Genomic DNA, 20863 nt, shown 5'->3' on the forward strand with positions numbered 1-20863 from the left:
TTTAATTTTTAAACATAAAAAAATAAAAAAATAAAAGAAGAAAAAAAAACAGGTCGATAGGCCAAGACAGGCTAAGCAGATCTGGCCACAGCAAGTTGGCGGAAACTCCAACCCAGCCTGCCAAAAGAGCGAGCTGGCAGGGCAGCCCAACGAGCTTGACTTGGTTTGACATGCCTAAATTTCATCATACTTTTATGGTATGTTGACTATTAGGAAGGATAAGACAAAAATAGTTACTCTCAATAAGGCTTTAAATAAGTCTTTTCCTATGAAGAATTAGATGTACACTAATACAAAAATAGGTTTTAATGATGACTTATTATGTCGGTTACGATATACTCATCAAGATAATTGTAAATATGATACGATTTTCTATTAATCAGCTCTTAATAAAAAATCATCTCATGAATGATTTTTTCATCCTAAAATTAGAGAAAATTACAATTCATTTCATTAAAAAAAAATCTTCTATTTTTGAAAAAAAAAATATATTCCACTAATTTCAGTGAGAACTAAGAGATAACCATACGAAAGTTGTGAGATTTTCGGAAATCCTCTTGACAAAACGATATTACTTGTATTTCTATCTTTATAATAAAGATGTTTTATTGAAATACATTTCACAATTTTTCCTTGCTCCCGTTAAAAAGGTTTTCACCTTTAAAATTATTAATATCATTTTCCTTAGTATTATGTTAATTCCCTTCTATTACTCTATTAAGTTAGTTTTTCTTTGCATGCCCATTCCTACTTTGGATATGTAGAAATTATTTGAGTTTGCAGTTAAGCTTATCTAGGCAGTCCTTGTTAATTAAGGAATTTAACAGAACAATAGTCATTCAAAAATTGTTGATATTTCTTACTTCCGTTTTCTTTCAGAATATATAAGAATAATTTCTGTCTTTCAAACAAATTTTAAATATTATTTTAACTCTTAAAATATATTTTTCTGATGTCTGACATTTGTTCTTACTATTCTCTGAGTTAAGAAAACTAATTTTATTATCTTTTATTCATATAATAATAAACTATTAACAATTTAATCTGCTTTAATATTATTTTAGCGTGATGATATTTCAACACTTAAATTTTTATTTTACACCTACTCAACACTAATTGTGAACATTCAATTTCATCTGACTTAATAAAAATCTATTTAAAAAAATAACAAATAAATAAATAATAATAAATAGAAAATAAATAATAAATAATAAATAAAACATTTTTTTTATTTAAGTTGGATTCTTGAGCAAGTTCCATTGCACGTAAGTTCTTTATTATAATGTGTTGAATTATTGATTTGTTTATTACTTCTCATACTGCGATTTAAATTCACTTGTTGTTTTAACATTTTTCATACTGTATAGAGGTACAAAACTATGCTGCAATCTTCATCATTCTCCCTCAGTCATCATCTTTTTCATCAATATTACATCTATCACACATTAATTTAATTACTCATTACATCATACATTTTATGGCTTAAATATCTTTTTCGTCTTCATTTTCGTAGTGTTTATTGTGGATGGTCCTCATTTTGACGAAATGCTTAAAATGGTCCTCATTTTTATCCAATGTTTAAAATGGTCCTCATTTTCGCAATTCGTGTTTTATTTGGTCCTTTTCTGTGACGCCGATTAAATCAGTAATGAAACACTATACAAGTGACACTGTTTGTATTACGTTACATTGGGGTGTGTTAAGTGTACTGTACAGATGGCTAATTAACGTTAATTTTTCAATTTGGGGGAAATTTTGCAATTAGGGCTTGAGATGGATTGCAGTCGCGCTCTTCATCGTTGGAGGCGATTTCTTCATCTTCGTCTTTCTTGAGCTCGAATTTGCAGATGAAGCAGCTAATACTTGCCATTTCATCGTTGGATTGCAATCGCGCTCTTTATTTTAATTTTCCAGTTAATCATCATCAACGAGGTTAGTGGGTTTAGGGTTTTCTGGGTTGTGTTTGCTCGTGGGTTAGGGTTTTCATAATTTTATTTTGGGGTTTGTTTGTGTTTGGATTGTTGTGATGTTCTGCATGGTCTCTAGATTACCACACTTGTATAGTACACGTAACACACCCCAATGCAACGTAATACAAACAATGTCACCAGTACAATGCTCTGTTACTGATTTAAACGACGTCACAGAAAATGACCAAATAAAACACGAATTGCGAAAATGAGGACTATTTTAAACATTCGATAAAAATGATGACCATTTTAAACATTCTGTCAAAATGAGGACCATCCGCAACAAACACTACGAAAATGAGGACGAAAAAGGTATCTAAGCCTACATTTTATTAATTCTGCCTCATTATTTTTATTCCATCTTTGCCTTTCTTTTAATTTAACTCCACCTCTTCACAAACTCCCCATAAAAAACGAAATTGATGATTAAAAATAATGACACCTAATACTAAAAAAATATAAAAGATAAAAAATATAATAAACAAATTAAGAAAAATGAAAAAATATTTTTCTTTTAGTGTCTATTCGGCCATTCGCGTCGCGTGACACTTGTTAGAAAATCTTTTTTCTTTCTACTAAAGATATAGAAAAAGAAGTATAAGGGATTAAGAAATAAAATAATTTTATTTGTGTATTTTTAGTGTCCGATTACCAGGAATCAAACTCGTTACCTTGACTCTAATACCAATTGTTAGAATCGAACGCTTACTACTAAACCAAAAGTTATAACAAATAGTTAGGACGCAACTCTTTTTACTTAAGAGTGTAACAATCAAAGCCCCACGATTCGATTGTGACATGACCCACTTGACCTCTACCATGGGACAATTGATGCCACCTGCAACAACCGCTCGCGTCGCGTGACACTTATTTTAAATATTTTAAAATACCCAAAATTTAAAGAAGGGTTTTTCAGAATTAAAAAAAAAGTCAATAAAAATATTAAAAAAATGTATTCAGAATTAACAATTAAGTCAATGAAAATAAAAAAATAGTTTTTCAAATAATATTTCTATAAGAATTATGTACTTTGTGATTTTTCATTATGAATAGAGATACGTAAAAGTAATGTCAATCCTTATTAGATTCACTTAAAGAAAATCAAATCATTTTCAAATAGTTTTCTTAATAATTTCTCTATAAAGAATTACGCATTCTATTATAAATGGAGATACATATCAACAAAAATTAATTCTTATTAGACCAAATAAACAAAAAAAAAATCTATTTTAAATTTTATTTTTTTATTATTTTTGGAAAGAATAAACATTAAAAAAATTACATTCATTTGTATATTTAATTAAAGATATTATCTTAGGACGAGTGTTATAGGTGTTAACACCTCCCTATGTGTAACCGACTCCCAAACACAAAATTTGTTTTTATTTATATTTATGATTTTTCAAAATAATTAAGGTGATAACTCCAAAACTCTTATATATATATATATATATATATATATATATATATATATATATATATATATTGTTTTAGTTTTGATTTTTTTCTCGTCCTGATTTTTGTTGTGATAGATGGTGAGAGATGGCAATTTTGATTCTAGAAGACTAATAAAAGTATAAAATAATTTAAGAAGAATATAAAATAATTTTCTAAGGTTTGGGATAGAGATAGGAAATATGAGAAGTGCAATGTATAATTTTCTTTATATTATGTCAGATTGATTTTTTTTCTTACTAATTTTTATTATTATTTTATAAAAAATAATTCATGTACATAATCAACGCTTATAAGAGAGAAAATAAAAAAATATATTTATAAGCTAATAAAAAAATATATATTTATCAATTCATCTTGGTTTAAAATATAAAACTTACTTTAATTCTGGTTGACATGAAAAAAAAAGTTTCATGGACACACACATGCACCGAAATTTTAGCAAGGAGGAAAGTGATTAATGACGGTCCAATATTTAAGGAAACACAGATTAGGGCATAATCCATACAACAGTGAGACTGAAAAATCGTAGAAATGAGTTGAGGACTCTCACGTACGTCACTATTATTATCTTCGTTAAAGGAGCTAGGTCTCCCTAGATACGCGAACCAAAAGTCCAAGACAGAATGTCATGGGTCTCAACGCTGTCACCGGTGGCACCAGAGAACCCAATTCTCACCCATTCCGGCAGAACACCACTCAGATCAATTGTCTCCGACAGCTGAACAATAGTGGGGGGTTGAGTACCATAACCAACGGCCACATGCAACTCTTTCTTCTCCGAATCGTATCTAATGCTAGCTTCTCCAATCAAACCTTCAGGAACTGCATTAATAGGCCAATCTATCGTCTCCACGGACTCAAGACTGTTGATGTCCACACCAATATGAGGAGCAATGGCAACAGGCTTGGGATCCCAATCATTTCCGAAGCTGTCAAATTCAATGGCCACAATCTGATTCTTGTCGACGTTGAAAGCAGTTTCGGGAGTGAAGAGTCCGAGGTATCCCCCAGATGAATTTTTGGGAATGCTCGGGTCAGCATCGAATGGTATGATGAAGAAGGAAAGGCCATCGGCGTGGATTTGTGACCCAGCGGAATCAACGACGAAGGTGAACACAGTTTCGAAGTCTGCAACTTTCCCTGTGCTTTTGTCCCAGAGACGGACGGGTGGAATGTAAACAGCACGACCAACGCTGTGTTTGCGAATGATCGGAGCGCCGTATGATCCACCGTCTCTTCTAGTCAACTGTATTGCACCGTCTACTGAACGGGCATCGCCCAGGAAACCAATGTCGAACTGTGTTCCTGGCTCGAATTTCGAGAAGCTGAATGAAAGTGAATCTGACTTCACGTTGTTTACAAGCAACACAAAACAGAGGGAAATCATGAGAAGGGGAAATGGAGTTCGTGTTTTAGCCATGGTTGACACACCTCAGAGATTATTTGGAGACTTAGTTGATTGATGGTGCATGGCAAAACCCAGAAATTTGAGCTATATATAGGCTTGCTGAGCTCTGCTAAATCGGCAAAATGAATAAAAATATCGTTTCGTATATTCTCGTCTGTATCGAAATATTCTGTCAATATATATATATAACTTTTGTAAACTAGTGTTTGTCTCAAATATATCTTTCTTGGACTGCAACGTGAATACCCACTTCTCCTTGAAAGTTCGACGAAAGGATTGTGTTTGTTAACCATTAAAAGTGGGAATGGCGACGTCTTTACAGCTAAGTGAAAGGCATTCGTCAAATACAAAAACTCTTTTAACTTATTAAATTTATTTAATGAGGATGTGTTTTGACAAGTTCTTGAAATTATATGCATAGATTAAAATTAAAATTTTAAAATATTTTTTATAAATTGTTTTTATTTTATAAAGAAATAATTATTAAAATTTCCTCCTAATACTAGATACGAAAGAATATATTCATCTAATTACCGTAACATTTCTTTATATCTTGTTTTGAAAAATAAATAAATAAAGAATAAAAATAACTTCTCAAAATTGTATGCATAGTTAAAAATAAAAATTTGCAAATAATCATTATAAATTAATTTTATTTTATAACTATTTATAAAAAAAAAATATTCTAATATAGACTAGATAGAAAGAATATCATCACTTAAAATAACATTTCTGTCGTTTATGGCAACATCTAATAAAGAGGTGGCTGATACTTCCAATGTTCGAGTGCGAGACAAGAGGTGAATGTCTCAATAGTAAATTCTAGGATTGAAAGTTAACTCTATAAAGGTGAAAACAAACAAATATTTCAAATTCAATTTATCATTATTTAGGTTTTTATTACTTTCAGTTCATTTTAATGAATTAATTTTAAATTTACATTATATATTTTTTAAATGCATGATTTTGGATTGTAAACGAATCTAATTAATTAGATTTGGATTTGATACAAATTAGATATGAATTAGTTATTAATTAATTTTTTGAATTTTAAAAGTTTAAATTAAGTGAGATTGAATTTCTTTAAGCTATGCAAGATTAAACAAGTTCCATGAGACAAATTCAGCTAGTTCTTGAGGTCATGCAAGGTTGGGTTAGATGGAGTTAGACCTATGACAAGTTGAACCAACTTATGATCAAGTCAAGGTGAGTTAGTTCAAACCCATATAAAGCAAAGTCAAGTCTTACAAGATTGGCTTAAGAAGAGCTCAAGTTGTCGAGATCGGGCCGAGTCAGGTGAGACCTAAGTCAGGAAAGGTATGGATTAGTTAGATCCAAGTTATGTAAGTTGAAGTAGGCTAAGTTGAGCCAAATTCATGTTGACTTGATCTAGGCTCAAACATGATGGATTGAAATGGGTCTAAGTTAGGTTGGGTGGGTCGAGCTTAGCTAAGATCAAGTCGGTCTGGTCAAAGTTAGGTCAAGTCAAGTCAGATTAAGGTCAGGTTCGACTAAGTTGGGTCCATGTCATATTGGGTACAAGTTAAGACATGTCAAGTTGAGTTGGATCTCAGTAATTTAAAATCAAGTCAATCCAGATCGACCCAAATTTAGGTAGGTCAAGCAAGTTGAGTTGGACTGGACCTAAGTTAAGTTAGATTGAGTTTGGTCGATCCTAGGTTAGGTTGGATTGAGTAAAGGTTGAACCAAGTTAATTAAATTGGGCTAGGACATGTAAAGTCCATGTTAGGCTAGGTTAGAATTGGGTCAAATTGGATTTACATGAGATTGAGTTTACGTGGTGTTTTACCAATGTTAGATCGGCTTGACTACATCAAAATTAAATCATACAAATTCAAATTTACATTTAAATATTATTTAAATTTAATTTTAATTATAAAATTGAATTGAATTGAATTTAAATTGATTAGAAGAATCCAATTTAATTTAATATAACTAAAATGATATAGATTAAATTTTAAAAACTTTAATTCATAAGAAAGCGGTAACAGAATTAGTCAAAGCATAAGCCTAAATGTCACGACAATTATCCCACTAGGATTCCCTCTCTTGGGTTGTGACTCGGTCACCTGATCTCTACCATGGGACAATTGTGCAACCCACAATAATCTTTCCCTGAATAATTACCCATGAGAAATGAACTTGTGACCTTGTGATAAGCGCTCAATTCAAGAAGTATATCATTAACTTGCAAATTTTTAGTTTATGTTAATGTTTGATAAAACACAAGTGGGAGAAAGTTAGAACAGAAACATTTTATTGAAAGTATAAGAAAGAGAATTTGCATACTGATTTATTAGAAACTTGTCTACAATGGGGGAAAATAAAACCTAATATGTATCATTATAAAACAAAATATCTAATAATAATAAAAGAGAATAAAATAAATTATATCTCTATCAATATAGAATTAAAACAAGAAAATATATGATATCTTGATCACCCTTCTCAAGGTGGCATGAAGGTTATGAAAGTCCAACTTGGAAGTAACACTTTTGGAAAGTAGTAAGATAAAGAGAATATTGAGAAGCTTGGGAACCTTGAGGAGCTTGAGAATCTCAAGGAGCTTGAGAACAATGGCAGATCTTCAGCCAATATTTTGGGGTGTCAAAATTTTGGTTGAATTATCTTTTCGGTATATTTTTTCATCCAAAAATGTTAAGTTGGTCCTCTAGTTTTTTTTAGTTTTAATTTGGTCCTGATTTTTTTAAAAATATATGTAATTTGATCTTTTTCGTTAAATTTCTTGAAGCGAATAAAGAATTTTTCATCAAAATTGACACTAGGATTATATCAATTACACCAACAAAGAAAATCATCCTTATTCACAACTTCAATCTTGTTAAAAAAACCTTCTATTCAAGAAATTTAACGAAAAAAAAAGAGACCAAATTGCTTCATTTTTTAAAAAATTGGGATCATATTTAGACTAAAAAAGTTGGAGGACCAACTTGATATTTTTAAACAAAAATAAGAACCGTAATCCCATAATTTTTATATAAACTAGTAAAAACATTTTATGATAATTAAAAATCATAAAATTATAATTCTTGTTATTATTATAATTATAAAATTAAATATAAATAATTTTATAATTTTAATATAATTAATTTTCATTTATAATTATTAAGTTTAAAAAAATAATCAAATAAAAAAAGTTAAATTAAACAAATGATCACTTAAAATATAATATTAATAAAATAATTAATTTTATTAAAAATATTTAAAAGATAAAATTGAAAAATAGATGTGAAAAAAAAAGAATTTTTCTTATATATAAAGATATAAATGTATAAAAAAAATTTAGAATATCAAATACATAAAATATATTAAAAATATTAAATTTTAAAAAATTATATTTAAAGTTGTATATTAATATTTCATGTTCCATATCTGTCGTAATATTAATCCTGTCATGTTTCATCTCTCTTGAAATTATTAAAATATATATATATATATATATATATATATATATATATATATATATATATATATATATATATATATATATATATATATATATATACTACACACTTTATTTTTATTTCTTTTAGTTGTTTGGTTTGTTATGAAATTTATTTACATCTCCAAAATATTTTTTCTATTATAATAAATTTTATGTAATTATATTCAAATGATGTATATGTCAATTAAATATTTTTTATGTTATACATATGAATATTTTTATTTATTGTATATTTTCTTTTCGCATTATAATATTTTATAGTTTCAATTTTTGTGTTCAATAGAATAAACATTTCATTTAATAGGTAATATAAAAAATTTATCTTATTTATTCTATTATATTATTAATTTTTGTTTCATCTGAAAAGGTCTTATATTTCGCTAAAACAAATTTTGTTATTTCTCAATCATCGACCATGCTGATATTTGAAAAGTTTTCTCATATATCTATATATTTCTTATCTTATCATACCCTTACTTATAAATTTGTTGTTCTTTGTGCTATTTCATTCAACGATGTCTCAAATTGTTTCTAAGACACATAATTGATAAATTTTTTTAATATTTTTATTTGTTGTCTATTTTTATCATGTAGAATATTGTTTTAATATTTTTTATATGATTATTTTTATTTTCTAACTCATTACCATATGAGAAATTTTATTACTATAATTATATAAATAAATTTTATTTACTATAATATAATAATTTAATGTAATTGTCAATGAATTTTTTTTGTCACCATTCAACATATATTAGTGTACAAAAGATAAAATATCTATTTTAAAATTTTATTATTATTATTATTATTTTAATTTTAGTTCTTTAAGTGATTTTGATCAAATAATGTATTATAACTTTTATTAGTGCATAAAAAGAGAGATTTCATTAGATTTTTTTTAATTTGGATATTTGTTTTCTTTTATATTTTTTTTAAATATTTTTAAATTTTATCAACTAGGTTTCATTAATGTTCGCAAATTCAATAATGTTTTGGTTCTCAAGAAATTTTGTTTGGTCTTCTAATTTGAAATATATACACGTATAATTTATTTCTAAATATTTGATATTTAAAAAATAATTCTATTTTTAATATTGAATATTTGATAATATTATGTTTCTCTTATTATATTTTTTTGTATAAAAATTAATTAATTGATATTGAAAGAGTAAGAAAACGGATACAAATACGAGTATATGCTTATTAATTAGTGGAGACGTCAGGAGACAAAAATTTGATACCCGTTAAATTTAGATACTAAGATGAGAATGAAATTATCTAGGATAAATAGGTAAGGGATAGCGAAATCCATCTCTATCCAATCCCGTTATGGTCTCTAATTCTGCTATGCATTTTGTGCCTTGCAATTTTTTCGGAAATTTTTAAGCTATATCATCTAACAGTTTTAAAACATTCACAAAATGAACAAAAATACCAAAAATGGTGCTATTTTTTTTATTCAAAATTATAAAAATGAGACAAATTTTAAGAAATTACGAAAGCGAATAAATCATGTCAAGGTACAACTTTTCTAAAAATAAGTCATATTAAAATAGTACAACTTTAATTCAAAGTATTTTTAAGTTAAAATGGAAACAAGTTGGTATAACTCTAGTTTAAAGTACTCTAAATATAGAAGTTGTGTCACCTTAACCAGATTTATCGCACTTCTTTAATATTTTTCTAAACTAACCCATTTCGATAATTAAAAGAAAATTTACGTGTTTTGGCCGAGAAAGTGAGAGACATAACAAGGTAACAAAGTGTAACCCTAAACCCTAGACACAACCAGACATAAAAACATCATTATGACTCCACTGTCCTAATCGAAGCTGGAACTAAAAGTCCAAGACTGAATCTGGTGCACTTCAGTCAACCGTCCGGTGGCGCCGGAGAACCCAACCCTCACCCATTCGGGAAGAACCGTCTTCAAATCAATCATGAGGCTAATCGTTGGTCCGTTCTTGACAACCACGCTCAAACTTTGTGCAGCAGCTTCATAGGTTACGGTCACAAATGCTGTTATCAATCCAGGATTACTTTCCCACTGCGCCGATTCCACGGAAGAAATGGAGTTGACATCAATGCCTACGTGGGGAAAAGGAGGGTCCCATGGATTCTGGTGCATGTCAAATTCAACAGCAACTATTTGGTTCTGGTCGGTGTCTCTAAAAGCAAATTTGGGATCGAAGAGTCCGAGGTAGCCGCCAAATGAACTTAGGGGCATGGTAGATTCGGTTGTTCCCAGGAAGAAAGCGATTCCATCTCCATTGATTCGACCATAGGATATGTTGAAAGAGAAGGAAGTGGCAAAGCTTGCAACTTTACCAGTTTGTGCATCCCAAAGGCGAACAGGTAGAGCATAGGTGGCTCTGCCAACACTGTTGGGCACCACTCTGCCATCTTGGACCTTTGTTAGTTGTATCACACCCTTTGATGAAGAGGCATCACCTTCGAAGGCTAAAAGGCTGTTCAGGTACGGCGCTGAAAAATTGGGGAATGTGAAAGAAGTGTCTAAACTACGATGAAGCAGTAGTAATGGAACCAGGAGCATGAAAACGGGCCTTGTGTTGAACAAAGCTGCCATGGCTATAAAAGATTATATCATATGATACTGAGAATGGTGAAGTGTCTATACACTACATATAAAGATAGAGATTTTGGTCAGCTGAGAAAATAAAATTGAATAAATTGTGTAGGTAGCGAAGATGCCAAACTATTTGCATAGTTGGCACTTGACGACGCATAGGAAGAGAGGTGATTCAAACAAGGATGTGCAGGAAGACTTTTTTCACACTCATTAGTCATTAGGGTTGTACGTACCGTATGATTGATGGTGAAAGGGATAAAAAGGGCTTTTTCGTATTTTTGAGTCCTTTTGACTAGTTATTCGTAAAATTGGGTCGTTTGAATTTTTTTTTGTGAAATAGGGTTAAGTCGTTGGGAGAGGACGACATTAAAGGTGAAGTCGTCCTCCTCCCAACCGGTTTCATTTTAAAAAAAAAAAAACAAAGTCGTCAGGTGCAAACACGGTTTGTAAAAATCTGATATTGAAGTCGTCTTCATTGCTAACGACTTCGGGGAGTGGAATGACACAGATTCACGACTTCGAGGAGTGGAAGAGGTCTTTGACGACACAACTCTTGATGAAGCGTTTGTAGGTCTGGGACTTGTCGAAACTGTGGACGACGGACCAGACAACTTCTGGTGGAACCTGGACGCGCTGGGCTAGAAGGGAAGGGCATTGGCCGGCGCCGACGAGGTAGGTGTGGTGCTCCGTGATGAAGGGGACAAGGGAGCTGAATTCGTGCGGTGTGAGGCCGGAGGGAGGGTTGAGGTGGTGGTTGGTCGGGATGCGGTGGTTGTCGTCGGAGTCTGGCTCCGATGTGGAGGCGGAGCTCTCGTCTGTTTCCATGGCGGAGAGTGAGAGAGGGTGAGAGAAAGAGCGTGAGAAGTCGTCAGCCGTGAAGACGACTTCAACCTCAGATTTTCAGATACCGCTGTTGCACCTGACGACTTTATTTTTTTTAAAAAAAAAAGTTGAAACCGGTTGAAGGGAGGACGACTTCACCTTTAATGTCATCCTCCCCTACCACGACTTAACCCTATTTTACAAAAAAAAAAAATTAAACGACCCCATTTTACAAATAACCTGTTAAAAAGACCCAAAAATACAAAAAAGCCGATAAAAAGGAAGAAAAGAGAAAGTGGTAAAAAAGAAGAAATATATAGAAAAAGAAAAATGATTTTTTAACTACTAAATTTTGACAAATTTTTCTTACAACCTTAGGTAATATTTTCTAAGTGATTTTTTATTTTTCTATTTTCTCATTCTCAATATTTCAAAATCTCTTAAAAAATGACACATCATTTTGTTGTAAGAGAAAGTTGTCAAAATTTAGTAGTCAAAATATCATCGTTCTATAAAAAATGTATAAAGCATAAAAATAAATGAAGTGTTGCTTTGGGGTTCTTGGGATAAAAAAATCAATGTCTATATAAGTTAAATGGTGCATTTAAGATGCCAACTAATGCCTTGCTAACTTGTTCTTGTTGATGGATTAATTTTGAGGTTCCCCCAAAATGCATCTCTATGTCTTCTTCGTAGGTGTTGCATGCTTCAGTCCAGTTCTCCGAAATACTCTAATTTTTCTTTTCCAACGTCTTTTCATTGTTGTTCAATTGGAATGAAGTTTTATTATACTAGTAATATTTTGACTTTGATTACGTGACATACAAGGTATAAATCAAATTCTTGTCCTTTATTTATTTTATTGTTATTTATGGACAGATAATAATATAAAGTATTAAGTATTTTAAACTAGTAGATATTGTGACTTATCAATTATTTACATTGTAAAAATTTTATAAAGAAAATTATATTAGTACTTTTATTAAGTATTTACCGACATATCGGTACATCCTTTATAATCATTGATAGAAATATTACACTTCTCATGATTAACAGTCATTGACTCATTTAATAGCTTGTCTAATGTATCGTAATTATAAGAAAATAAATTTGTGTATCCATTATTATTATTATTACTATTATGAAATAGTTATATTTAAATAATAACCTAAATAAAATAGTTGAATGGGAATTATAAGTTAATTAATTTTAGTAAGATGGGAATAAATAAAAAAAAAATTGTTTGAGAAATAATTAACATTCTATTTTTTATTAAGGAATTATAAATCTCAACCAAAACCAACGTACAAAATGTACTCAGTTTGGTATGCTGATGATGGTTGGTTGTAATGGTAATGGTCACTGCAAGAAAAAAAAATCAACTTAGAGTTGGCTAAAAGCTTATGTTACCAATGAAAAGTCAACTCTACATGACTAATGTAATTTTCTCATATTAATCAATATTTCACACAATTTACCGAGTGTCTTGAGGAAAAGCTCAAGTGTCCCTTCCTAGTCAACCTTTCTAATACCATGCCTTTTCCAAAAGGCTACTGGCTTTCCAAAAGGCAGCTGCTAGTAATTAATTTTCAGTTTCATTTCTCAAAATTCAACAAAAGGAAATACTTATATATGTGTGTGTGTTTTTATTAACCTTTCTTTTATGTTTTGTTTAGATGAGGATAAAATAGAAAGAAAATAGAAAACCGAAAATACTATCATATAAATTAAGAAAGAAAAAAAATATTCTGTATCATTAATATTTTATTTTTTATATTAAAAATATGTAAATATTAATAATAATTTAACCACATCAATTATTTTTTAAACTTAATTATATTTTTAATATAATTGATTGTGTTATTAATTTTTATTGCATAACTAATTATACATTTCGTTTTTTTCGTAAAATTTTTCTTTATGGGAAGAAATATCTTAAATTTTGTGTTTTTAAATAATTAAATGTTTTTATTTTCTAATTTTCTCATCCTCCTTTCTGAAGACAAAAATGCAAAACTACTTCAATGATCTTGTCATCTATAATACATATGAAGGGAATTTTTTTCTTTTGTGTAAATATTTCAACATTTTTTTTTTTAAATTTGTTATACATTTCATTTTCTTTTTTATTACTTCATCATATTTAAAGTTTCTTCGGTAATATTCAAATATCTCTTCCTATTTCTTTCAATTTCATTTTTCTTTTTGATCTATTTTTAATTTATCATTTCAATCATTATTAGATCATCACATCACTAAAAAAAATAAAAAAAAAAATGATCTAATGATGATTAAAATGATGAGTTAAAAGTGGATAAAAAAAGTAGATTAAAATATCATTTTTCTTAATATAATAATAATAATAATTAATATAAAAACCGAAAGGTTTTATTGTTGTAATATCAATGAAACTGTCATTAAGTGATTATTATTTTAAAAGAAAAGATAGAGTAAATGTTAACATATGTATCTGGTTATCAGCATAGCAGACGCCATTTTCCTAATCGATGCTAGAGCTGAAAGTCCACGATAGAATCTTGTGCAGTTCAATCAGCTGTCCCGTGGCACCGGAGAACCCTACGCTCACCCATTCAGGCAGAACGGTCGTCAAATCAATCACGTGCCCAATACTAGGTCCGTCGTTACTTACAACCGCGCTTAAATTTTGTGCCACAGGATCATAGGCAACGGTAACAGATACTGTTGCAACCCCAAGCTGTTTATTTTCCCAGGCCACTGTTGTCACAGAAGAAATGGAGTTAATATCAATGCCTATGTGGGGAAAAGGAGGGTCCCATTCATCTCGGTGCATGTCAAATTCAACGGCAACTATATGGTTTCCGCGGGTGTTTTTTAGAGCGGTGTGGGGACTGAAAAGTCCAAGGTATCCACCAACTGCATCACGGGGCATGTCAGAGCGGAACGGTGCAAGGAAGAAAGAGATCCCCTCGCCAAAATCTAAATTTGGAGCATTCAGTATCTGAAAAGTGAAGGTAGTGCTGAAGCTTGCCGTCTTACCAGTTTCTGCATCCCAAAGACGCACGGGTAGAGCATAGGTGGCTCTGCCAGCACTGTGGAGCACGATTGTGCCGTTATCCAGGACTTCTGTTAGTTGTATCACACCCCTTGATGCAAAGGCATCGCCTTGGAAGGTTATAAGGGTGTTAGCGTATGGCCCTGAAAAATTGGGGAAATTGAAATTTGTGTCTGAACTGCGATGCAGCATTAGGAACGGGATGAGGAGCAGAAAAACGGGCTTTGTGTTGTACAAAGCAGCCATGGCTTGGAGAAAGGTAAATGTTAATCCACTAGATATACACAAAGATGTTTTTGCTGAGCTGAGAAAATGAAATTGTGCAGGAGAGGAAGTGGCCAAACGATTTACATAGTTTACACTAGGCAGCGAAGTGGGTGAACGGTGATTAGAACAAAGGGTGAAGTCTTTTTCACATTCACAATGTACCTATTCATTTAAGTATAGTTAACGGTAGACATTTTTTTACTCATTTAGGTAAATATTTGTTCATGATAAACTAATAAATATGTAACACTTTTTGCTGTTGTAGTGATCAAAGAATGACATATATTTAGGACAAGCGCCGGTGATCCAAAGTAATATTGACTAAAATCTTTGGAGAGAGATATATAAATCATTCCTAGGATTTTTCACCTTTTATGTTTTGACCACACATTACTAAGTAAGGTGCATTGTTGGGAAAGTTGTTTTTTATTCAGTTTGCTGATTTAGCAGGGATCAGCGAGCCTATATATAACTCAAATTTCTGTGTTTTTCCATGCACCATCAATCAATTAAGTTTCCAAGTAATCTCTCTGAGGTGTCAACCATGGCTAAAACACGAACTCCACTTCCCCTTCTCATGATTTCCTTCTGTTTTGTGTTGTTTGTAAACAACGTGAAGTCAGATTCACTTTCATTCAGCTTCTCGAAATTCGAGCCAGGAACACAGTTCGACATTGGTTTCCTCGGCGATGCCCGCGCAGTAGACGGTGCAATACAATTGACTAGAATAGACAGTGGATCATACGGCGCTCCGATCATTCGTAAACACAGCGTTGGTCGTGCTGTTTACATCCCACCCGTCCGTCTCTGGGACAAAAGCACAGGGAAAGTTGCAGACTTCGAAACTGTGTTCACCTTCGTCGTTGATTCCGCTGGGTCACAAATCCACGCCGATGGCCTCTCCTTCTTCATCATACCATTCGATGCTGACCCGAGCATTCCCAAAAATTCATCTGGGGGATACCTCGGACTCTTCACTCCCGAAACTGCTTTCAACGCCGACAAGAATCAGATTGTGGCCGTTGAGTTTGACAGCTTCGGAAATGAATGGGATCCGGAGCCTGTTGCCATTGCTCCGCATATTGGTGTGGACATCAACAGTCTTGAGTCTGTGGAGACGATAGATTGGCCTATTAATTCAGTTCCTGAAGGTTCGATTGGAAAAGGTAGCATTATCTACGATTCTGGGAAGAAAGAGTTGAGCGTGGGCGTTTCGTATAATACTCATCCCCCCATTGTTGCTCTGTTATCAAAAACAATTGATCTGAGTGGTGTTCTATCGGAATGGGTGAGAATTGGGTTCTCTGCTGCCACCGGTGACAGCGTTGAGACTCATGATATTCTCTCTTGGTTTTTCGCTTCACGTATCTAGGAGACCTACTTCCTCTAAAGAGAATAATGATCTATAATAAGTAAGAGGGCCAAGTCTTCTGTATGAGTGTTTATGTTTTCCTTATAAGCCCAAGCTTGGTGTTATTAAATTAATAGTCATGGTTTTTACTTTGTTAATTTTTGTGAACTTTTTTTCCTCCGGCTAAAACCTGTAATACTTCATTTTCTGTAACAAAATCACTTCAAAAATTCGTAAGTTCATGATATTTGATATAGATTTGACTACTGCCAAACACATCCTTAAATATTCAAGTTATTCTGAATTGTATGTTCTTAAATTATCCCTCAGATTAACTAATCGTTTTTTTATTAACTATTTTTATTAATTTTAATTATTTTATTTTTATATTTAGATTGATTTTAATTATATATATTTTACGTATTATTTCACTCGAATAAATTCTGTTTCTAATAATATATTTATTTTTAAAAATATTTATAGACATTCGGTTCATGAAAGTTTAACCATAATTGTAAATGGTTTTCCATACTCAATGGAATTCTTCCAAAGAAAATACATGTTCCTTCTTCAGATACTCATGAAATTATTTTGTTTTAACTTTCACCATGAACACATACATAATCCTACTCCTTAGGAACTTTACACTTTGATTTTGGTGGATATACCGACTGATAGCAAAAAGGTGAAATCATATCTTGACATTCAACTTCTTTTCTGAATCAAATAACAACCATTTTAATAGTAATATTAAGGTATAATTACTGATTTGGTACTCTAACTTTTTGGTAAAATTCAATTTGGTATCTATATTTTTTATTTGTTCAATTTAGTACCACAATTATCTAAAGAGATTCAATTTGATAATCTCCGTTAAGTTGGAGTTAACACCGTGTCCGTACAGGACACGTGTCAAGCCATAAAATTTTTAATTTTTTTAAAAAAACTTATTTTTTTTTAAAAAAAATTATTTTTTTTTCAAAAAATTTAAAAACTGTCACGTGTCAATTTATCATCGTGTGGCAACTTACAATCATAACATGTGATAGTGGTAATAGTTGTTTTCAATTTAGTACCCAATTTAAATTTTTGGTTCAATTTAGTACCCAATTTTTTTTCGTCCTCTCCAATTTGAGATCAAATTAGTAAATAAACTTAATTACAACTTATATATATATATATATATATATATATATATATATATATATATGTTACAATAACTTTTTCTAATATATACAAATCATGTCACCTAAGTACTTAAATTATTTTATTTTTTACATTTTAACCTTTGTAATTTTTTACACATGAAATTTTTTACACTTGTAAAAAATAAAATAATTTGAATATTTAGGTGTAGTGATTTGATGTATAAATTCAAAAAAATTATTTTAACATGTATATATAAATTATAACTAAACTTAGTTACTAATTTGATCTCAAATTGGAACGGACGAAATTGGATCATTTTAAAAACTTGGGGTACTAAATTGAATCAAAAATTTAAATTGGGATACTAAATTGAAAACAACTATTACCACTGCCATGTGTCATGATTGTAAGCTGCCACGTGGCACGATGATAAACTGACACGTGACAGTTTTAAATTTTTTGAAAAAAAAAAGTAATTTTTTTAAAAAAGATTAAAAATTTCATGGCTTGACACGTGTCTTGTACGGACACGGTGTTAACTCCAACTTAACGGAGAGGACCAAATTGAATTTTTTTAGATAATTGAGGTACTAAATTGAACAAACCAAAAGTATAAGTACCAAATTGAACTTTACCAAAAAATTGGGGTACCAATTCAGTAATTATACCTAATATTAAATTGAAATAAACTGTATATTACTACTGAAAATAAAATAACAATATATTACAATATGAATAATTGTATAGTGTTGTTGCATATATATTACATATCAACACTCATTACAAAATTGCAAAATAAATGACATACTATTACATACATATGTTGGATTGATCAACCCCATTGTTTAAAATTTTGACAAAACTTAAAGTATAATGTAGATCTTGTGAATCGGCACTAATAATATGATATATTATATAAGGCATATTTGGACTGATATAAGATCTTTTTAAGCAAGGACTTATATTATCCGTATACAAATTAATGTCAATAAAGTACATCATAACTATAATATAAATGAAGGTTAATATAGAGTGAATTTTGTAGAGTAAAAATTATATTATTTTATAAATCTTCAAATGAGTTTCTGGATAATTTGATCTAACTAAAAAGTAAAGTGTAAAAAATATTAGTCCGACCTTATTTCGATTTCAAATGTTTTTTTAATTTAGTTGAATTACTATTTTATACACTTTAAGAAGAAATTAATAATTATAATTCCTAAAAATAAAATTTAAATACATATTTAAAAGTTAAATTATTTTAGTAAAACTAATTATAATTTAAAAATTAAATGATGTGATATATAAATTATATCATGTGTATTTTAACTAAATAATACTAATTATTATTTTTGAAACAGTACATTGATCTATATAAAGTGATGCCATCATAAAAAAACACTTATAATACAACTAAAAATAATAATATTTTAATTATATTTATTTTATTTTTTTAATTTAAAATGATATTATATTTTTAAAGAAGTTATTTGATATAGTGTTTAGAAAAAATATCAAAGTACTAGTTTTGATCTACATATTATTAAAATATTATTATTTAAACTGTAATATATGTTAGAAGTGGGTTTGAAGTGGGCTTTAAGCCTTATTCAACCCCACAAAACCGGCTTGTAAGGTGAGATTTGCACTTCACTGATATATTGTGAATTATGAAATTAGTGGGTAGTCCGTTAACCCAATATCGGGTGGAACAGAATGTCCAAAAAAGTTCGTTAGGATAGGCTTTAATCTAACTCTGATACCATGTTAGATATGTGTAAGCAATGAGAGAAAGAAAAAGGATGCGTACAAAAAAACACAAGAAAAGTTTGGGTGAAAAATAACTCAAAGAGAACTTCCTTGCTTTTTGATTTATTAAAACATTTGTTCAATATATAGAGTAAAATCTTTCATCATATAGAGAAAAAAGTAAAAACTAAATAAAATAAAATATTTGATAATAATAAAAGAAAATTAAATATATGATATCTCTATTAATATAAATATAAATATAGGCAAGAGATATATAATATCTTTATTAATATTTTTCTTTTTAATCTGGAGAGGTGTCACCATGTCAGAAAGCAAACCACCCCATGAGACTAGTCATATTTTTACCCTTCCAAATCGGAGACAAAAGAAGATAGATTTTAAGTCCAGTTATATCGTGCTTGGTTTTAACTTTTACTTCCACTCTTGCTTGTAATATATGCCAACTTGATTGCATTCAAAGTCAGAATAGCATTGTATTAATCACCTTCACTGCTCCAAACACTATCTTATGTGTCCTATTCAAGTCATTTTTGGCTTCTTCATACGATAATCAATATTTGCTGGCCCCAGGCCTGCCTCCATTATTTTCATCAACTTTTTGGCCCTTCTTATTCCCTTCATTTTACATTCCCAAAACCTCTACCATGTCTATATAAAGCGGAACATTGCCAATAACTTTATCAATATATTCACACTTCACAACCATGGCCATCAACAACTCAAGAACCCAAACTCAAAACCTCCTGTCTCTTTTTACTATCATCGTTTCCTTCCTCGGACTCACCAAAAACGTGAACTCAGCTTCTTTTTCGTTCTCCAGTTTTGGGTCGTACACAAACGCCATTGCCCTCGAAGGTGATGCCTCTTTTTCAGAAGGGACCATAAAGCTTACACCTCTCACACAGAACAGCGCCGGAAGAGCGTCCTATGCTGCACCCGTGCACCTTTGGGATGCCAAAACTGGGAACCTCGCTGGCTTCACCACAAACTTCTCCTTTGTTGTGGCGCCAAACGGTCCTGGCCTCTTCGCAGACGGCATTGCCTTCTTCCTCGCTCCGTTCAACTCCAACATCCCACAAAATTCCAGTGGTGGATTCCTCGGACTTTTCACCCCTGACACTGCCCTAAACGTGTACCAGAATCAAATAGTGGCTGTGGAATTTGACTCCTTCGGTGGGAACCCCTGGGACCCTCCCTCTGCCCATGTAGGTATTGATGTTAACTCCATTGCTTCGGTGACAACGGAGGAATGGGAAACTGACATTGCCGGGAACGTGCTTGTTGCATTCGCCAGTGTGAGCTATGATCCTGTGGAGAAAAGTTTAGACGTGCTTTTAACATACCCTGGAAGCAATGTGGATGAGACTAGTCTCTCGTTTGTGATTGATTTAAGGACTGTTCTGCCAGAATGGGTTAGGGTTGGATTCTCGGGAGCCACAGGACAATTGGTTGAAATACACAACATTCTTTCTTGGACCTTCACTTCTAGCTACTACTAGACTTGGTTAAGTGTGAACAATAGTGGGAAAGAGAACAAGTGTGTCGTTTGTTTTA

At 31.1% G+C, this 20863-nt stretch overlaps 5 protein-coding genes across 5 annotated transcripts; 2 read left to right on the forward strand and 3 right to left on the reverse strand.

Annotated features, from left to right (window-relative positions):
- Window positions 1-3905: 3905 nt before the first annotated feature.
- Window positions 3906-4871, reverse strand: LOC114175109 (mannose/glucose-specific lectin-like). Its single transcript, XM_028059867.1, has one exon. The coding sequence runs from the start codon at window positions 4846-4848 to the stop codon at window positions 4021-4023; it is 828 nt and encodes a 275-aa protein (XP_027915668.1). The 5' UTR covers window positions 4849-4871; the 3' UTR covers window positions 3906-4020.
- A 5274-nt stretch (window positions 4872-10145) lies between these two features.
- On the reverse strand, window positions 10146-10910 carry LOC114175410 (bark leucoagglutinin-like). The gene has a single exon (XM_028060176.1). It carries the CDS (start codon window positions 10908-10910, stop codon window positions 10146-10148), a length of 765 nt encoding a protein of 254 aa, XP_027915977.1.
- Window positions 10911-14235: 3325 nt separating this feature from the next.
- On the reverse strand, window positions 14236-15015 carry LOC114175411 (mannose/glucose-specific lectin-like). Its single transcript, XM_028060177.1, has one exon. The coding sequence runs from the start codon at window positions 15013-15015 to the stop codon at window positions 14236-14238; it is 780 nt and encodes a 259-aa protein (XP_027915978.1).
- Window positions 15016-15580: 565 nt separating this feature from the next.
- LOC114175412 (mannose-specific lectin CML-2-like) lies at window positions 15581-16408 on the forward strand. Its single transcript, XM_028060178.1, has one exon. The coding sequence runs from the start codon at window positions 15581-15583 to the stop codon at window positions 16406-16408; it is 828 nt and encodes a 275-aa protein (XP_027915979.1).
- Window positions 16409-19994: 3586 nt separating this feature from the next.
- On the forward strand, window positions 19995-20808 carry LOC114175413 (agglutinin-2-like). The gene has a single exon (XM_028060179.1). The coding sequence runs from the start codon at window positions 20014-20016 to the stop codon at window positions 20806-20808; it is 795 nt and encodes a 264-aa protein (XP_027915980.1). The 5' UTR covers window positions 19995-20013.
- Window positions 20809-20863: the final 55 nt, after the last annotated feature.

Source organism: Vigna unguiculata, chromosome 3 (assembly GCF_004118075.2).
Source record: "Vigna unguiculata cultivar IT97K-499-35 chromosome 3, ASM411807v1, whole genome shotgun sequence".
NCBI lineage: Eukaryota > Viridiplantae > Streptophyta > Magnoliopsida > Fabales > Fabaceae > Vigna > Vigna unguiculata.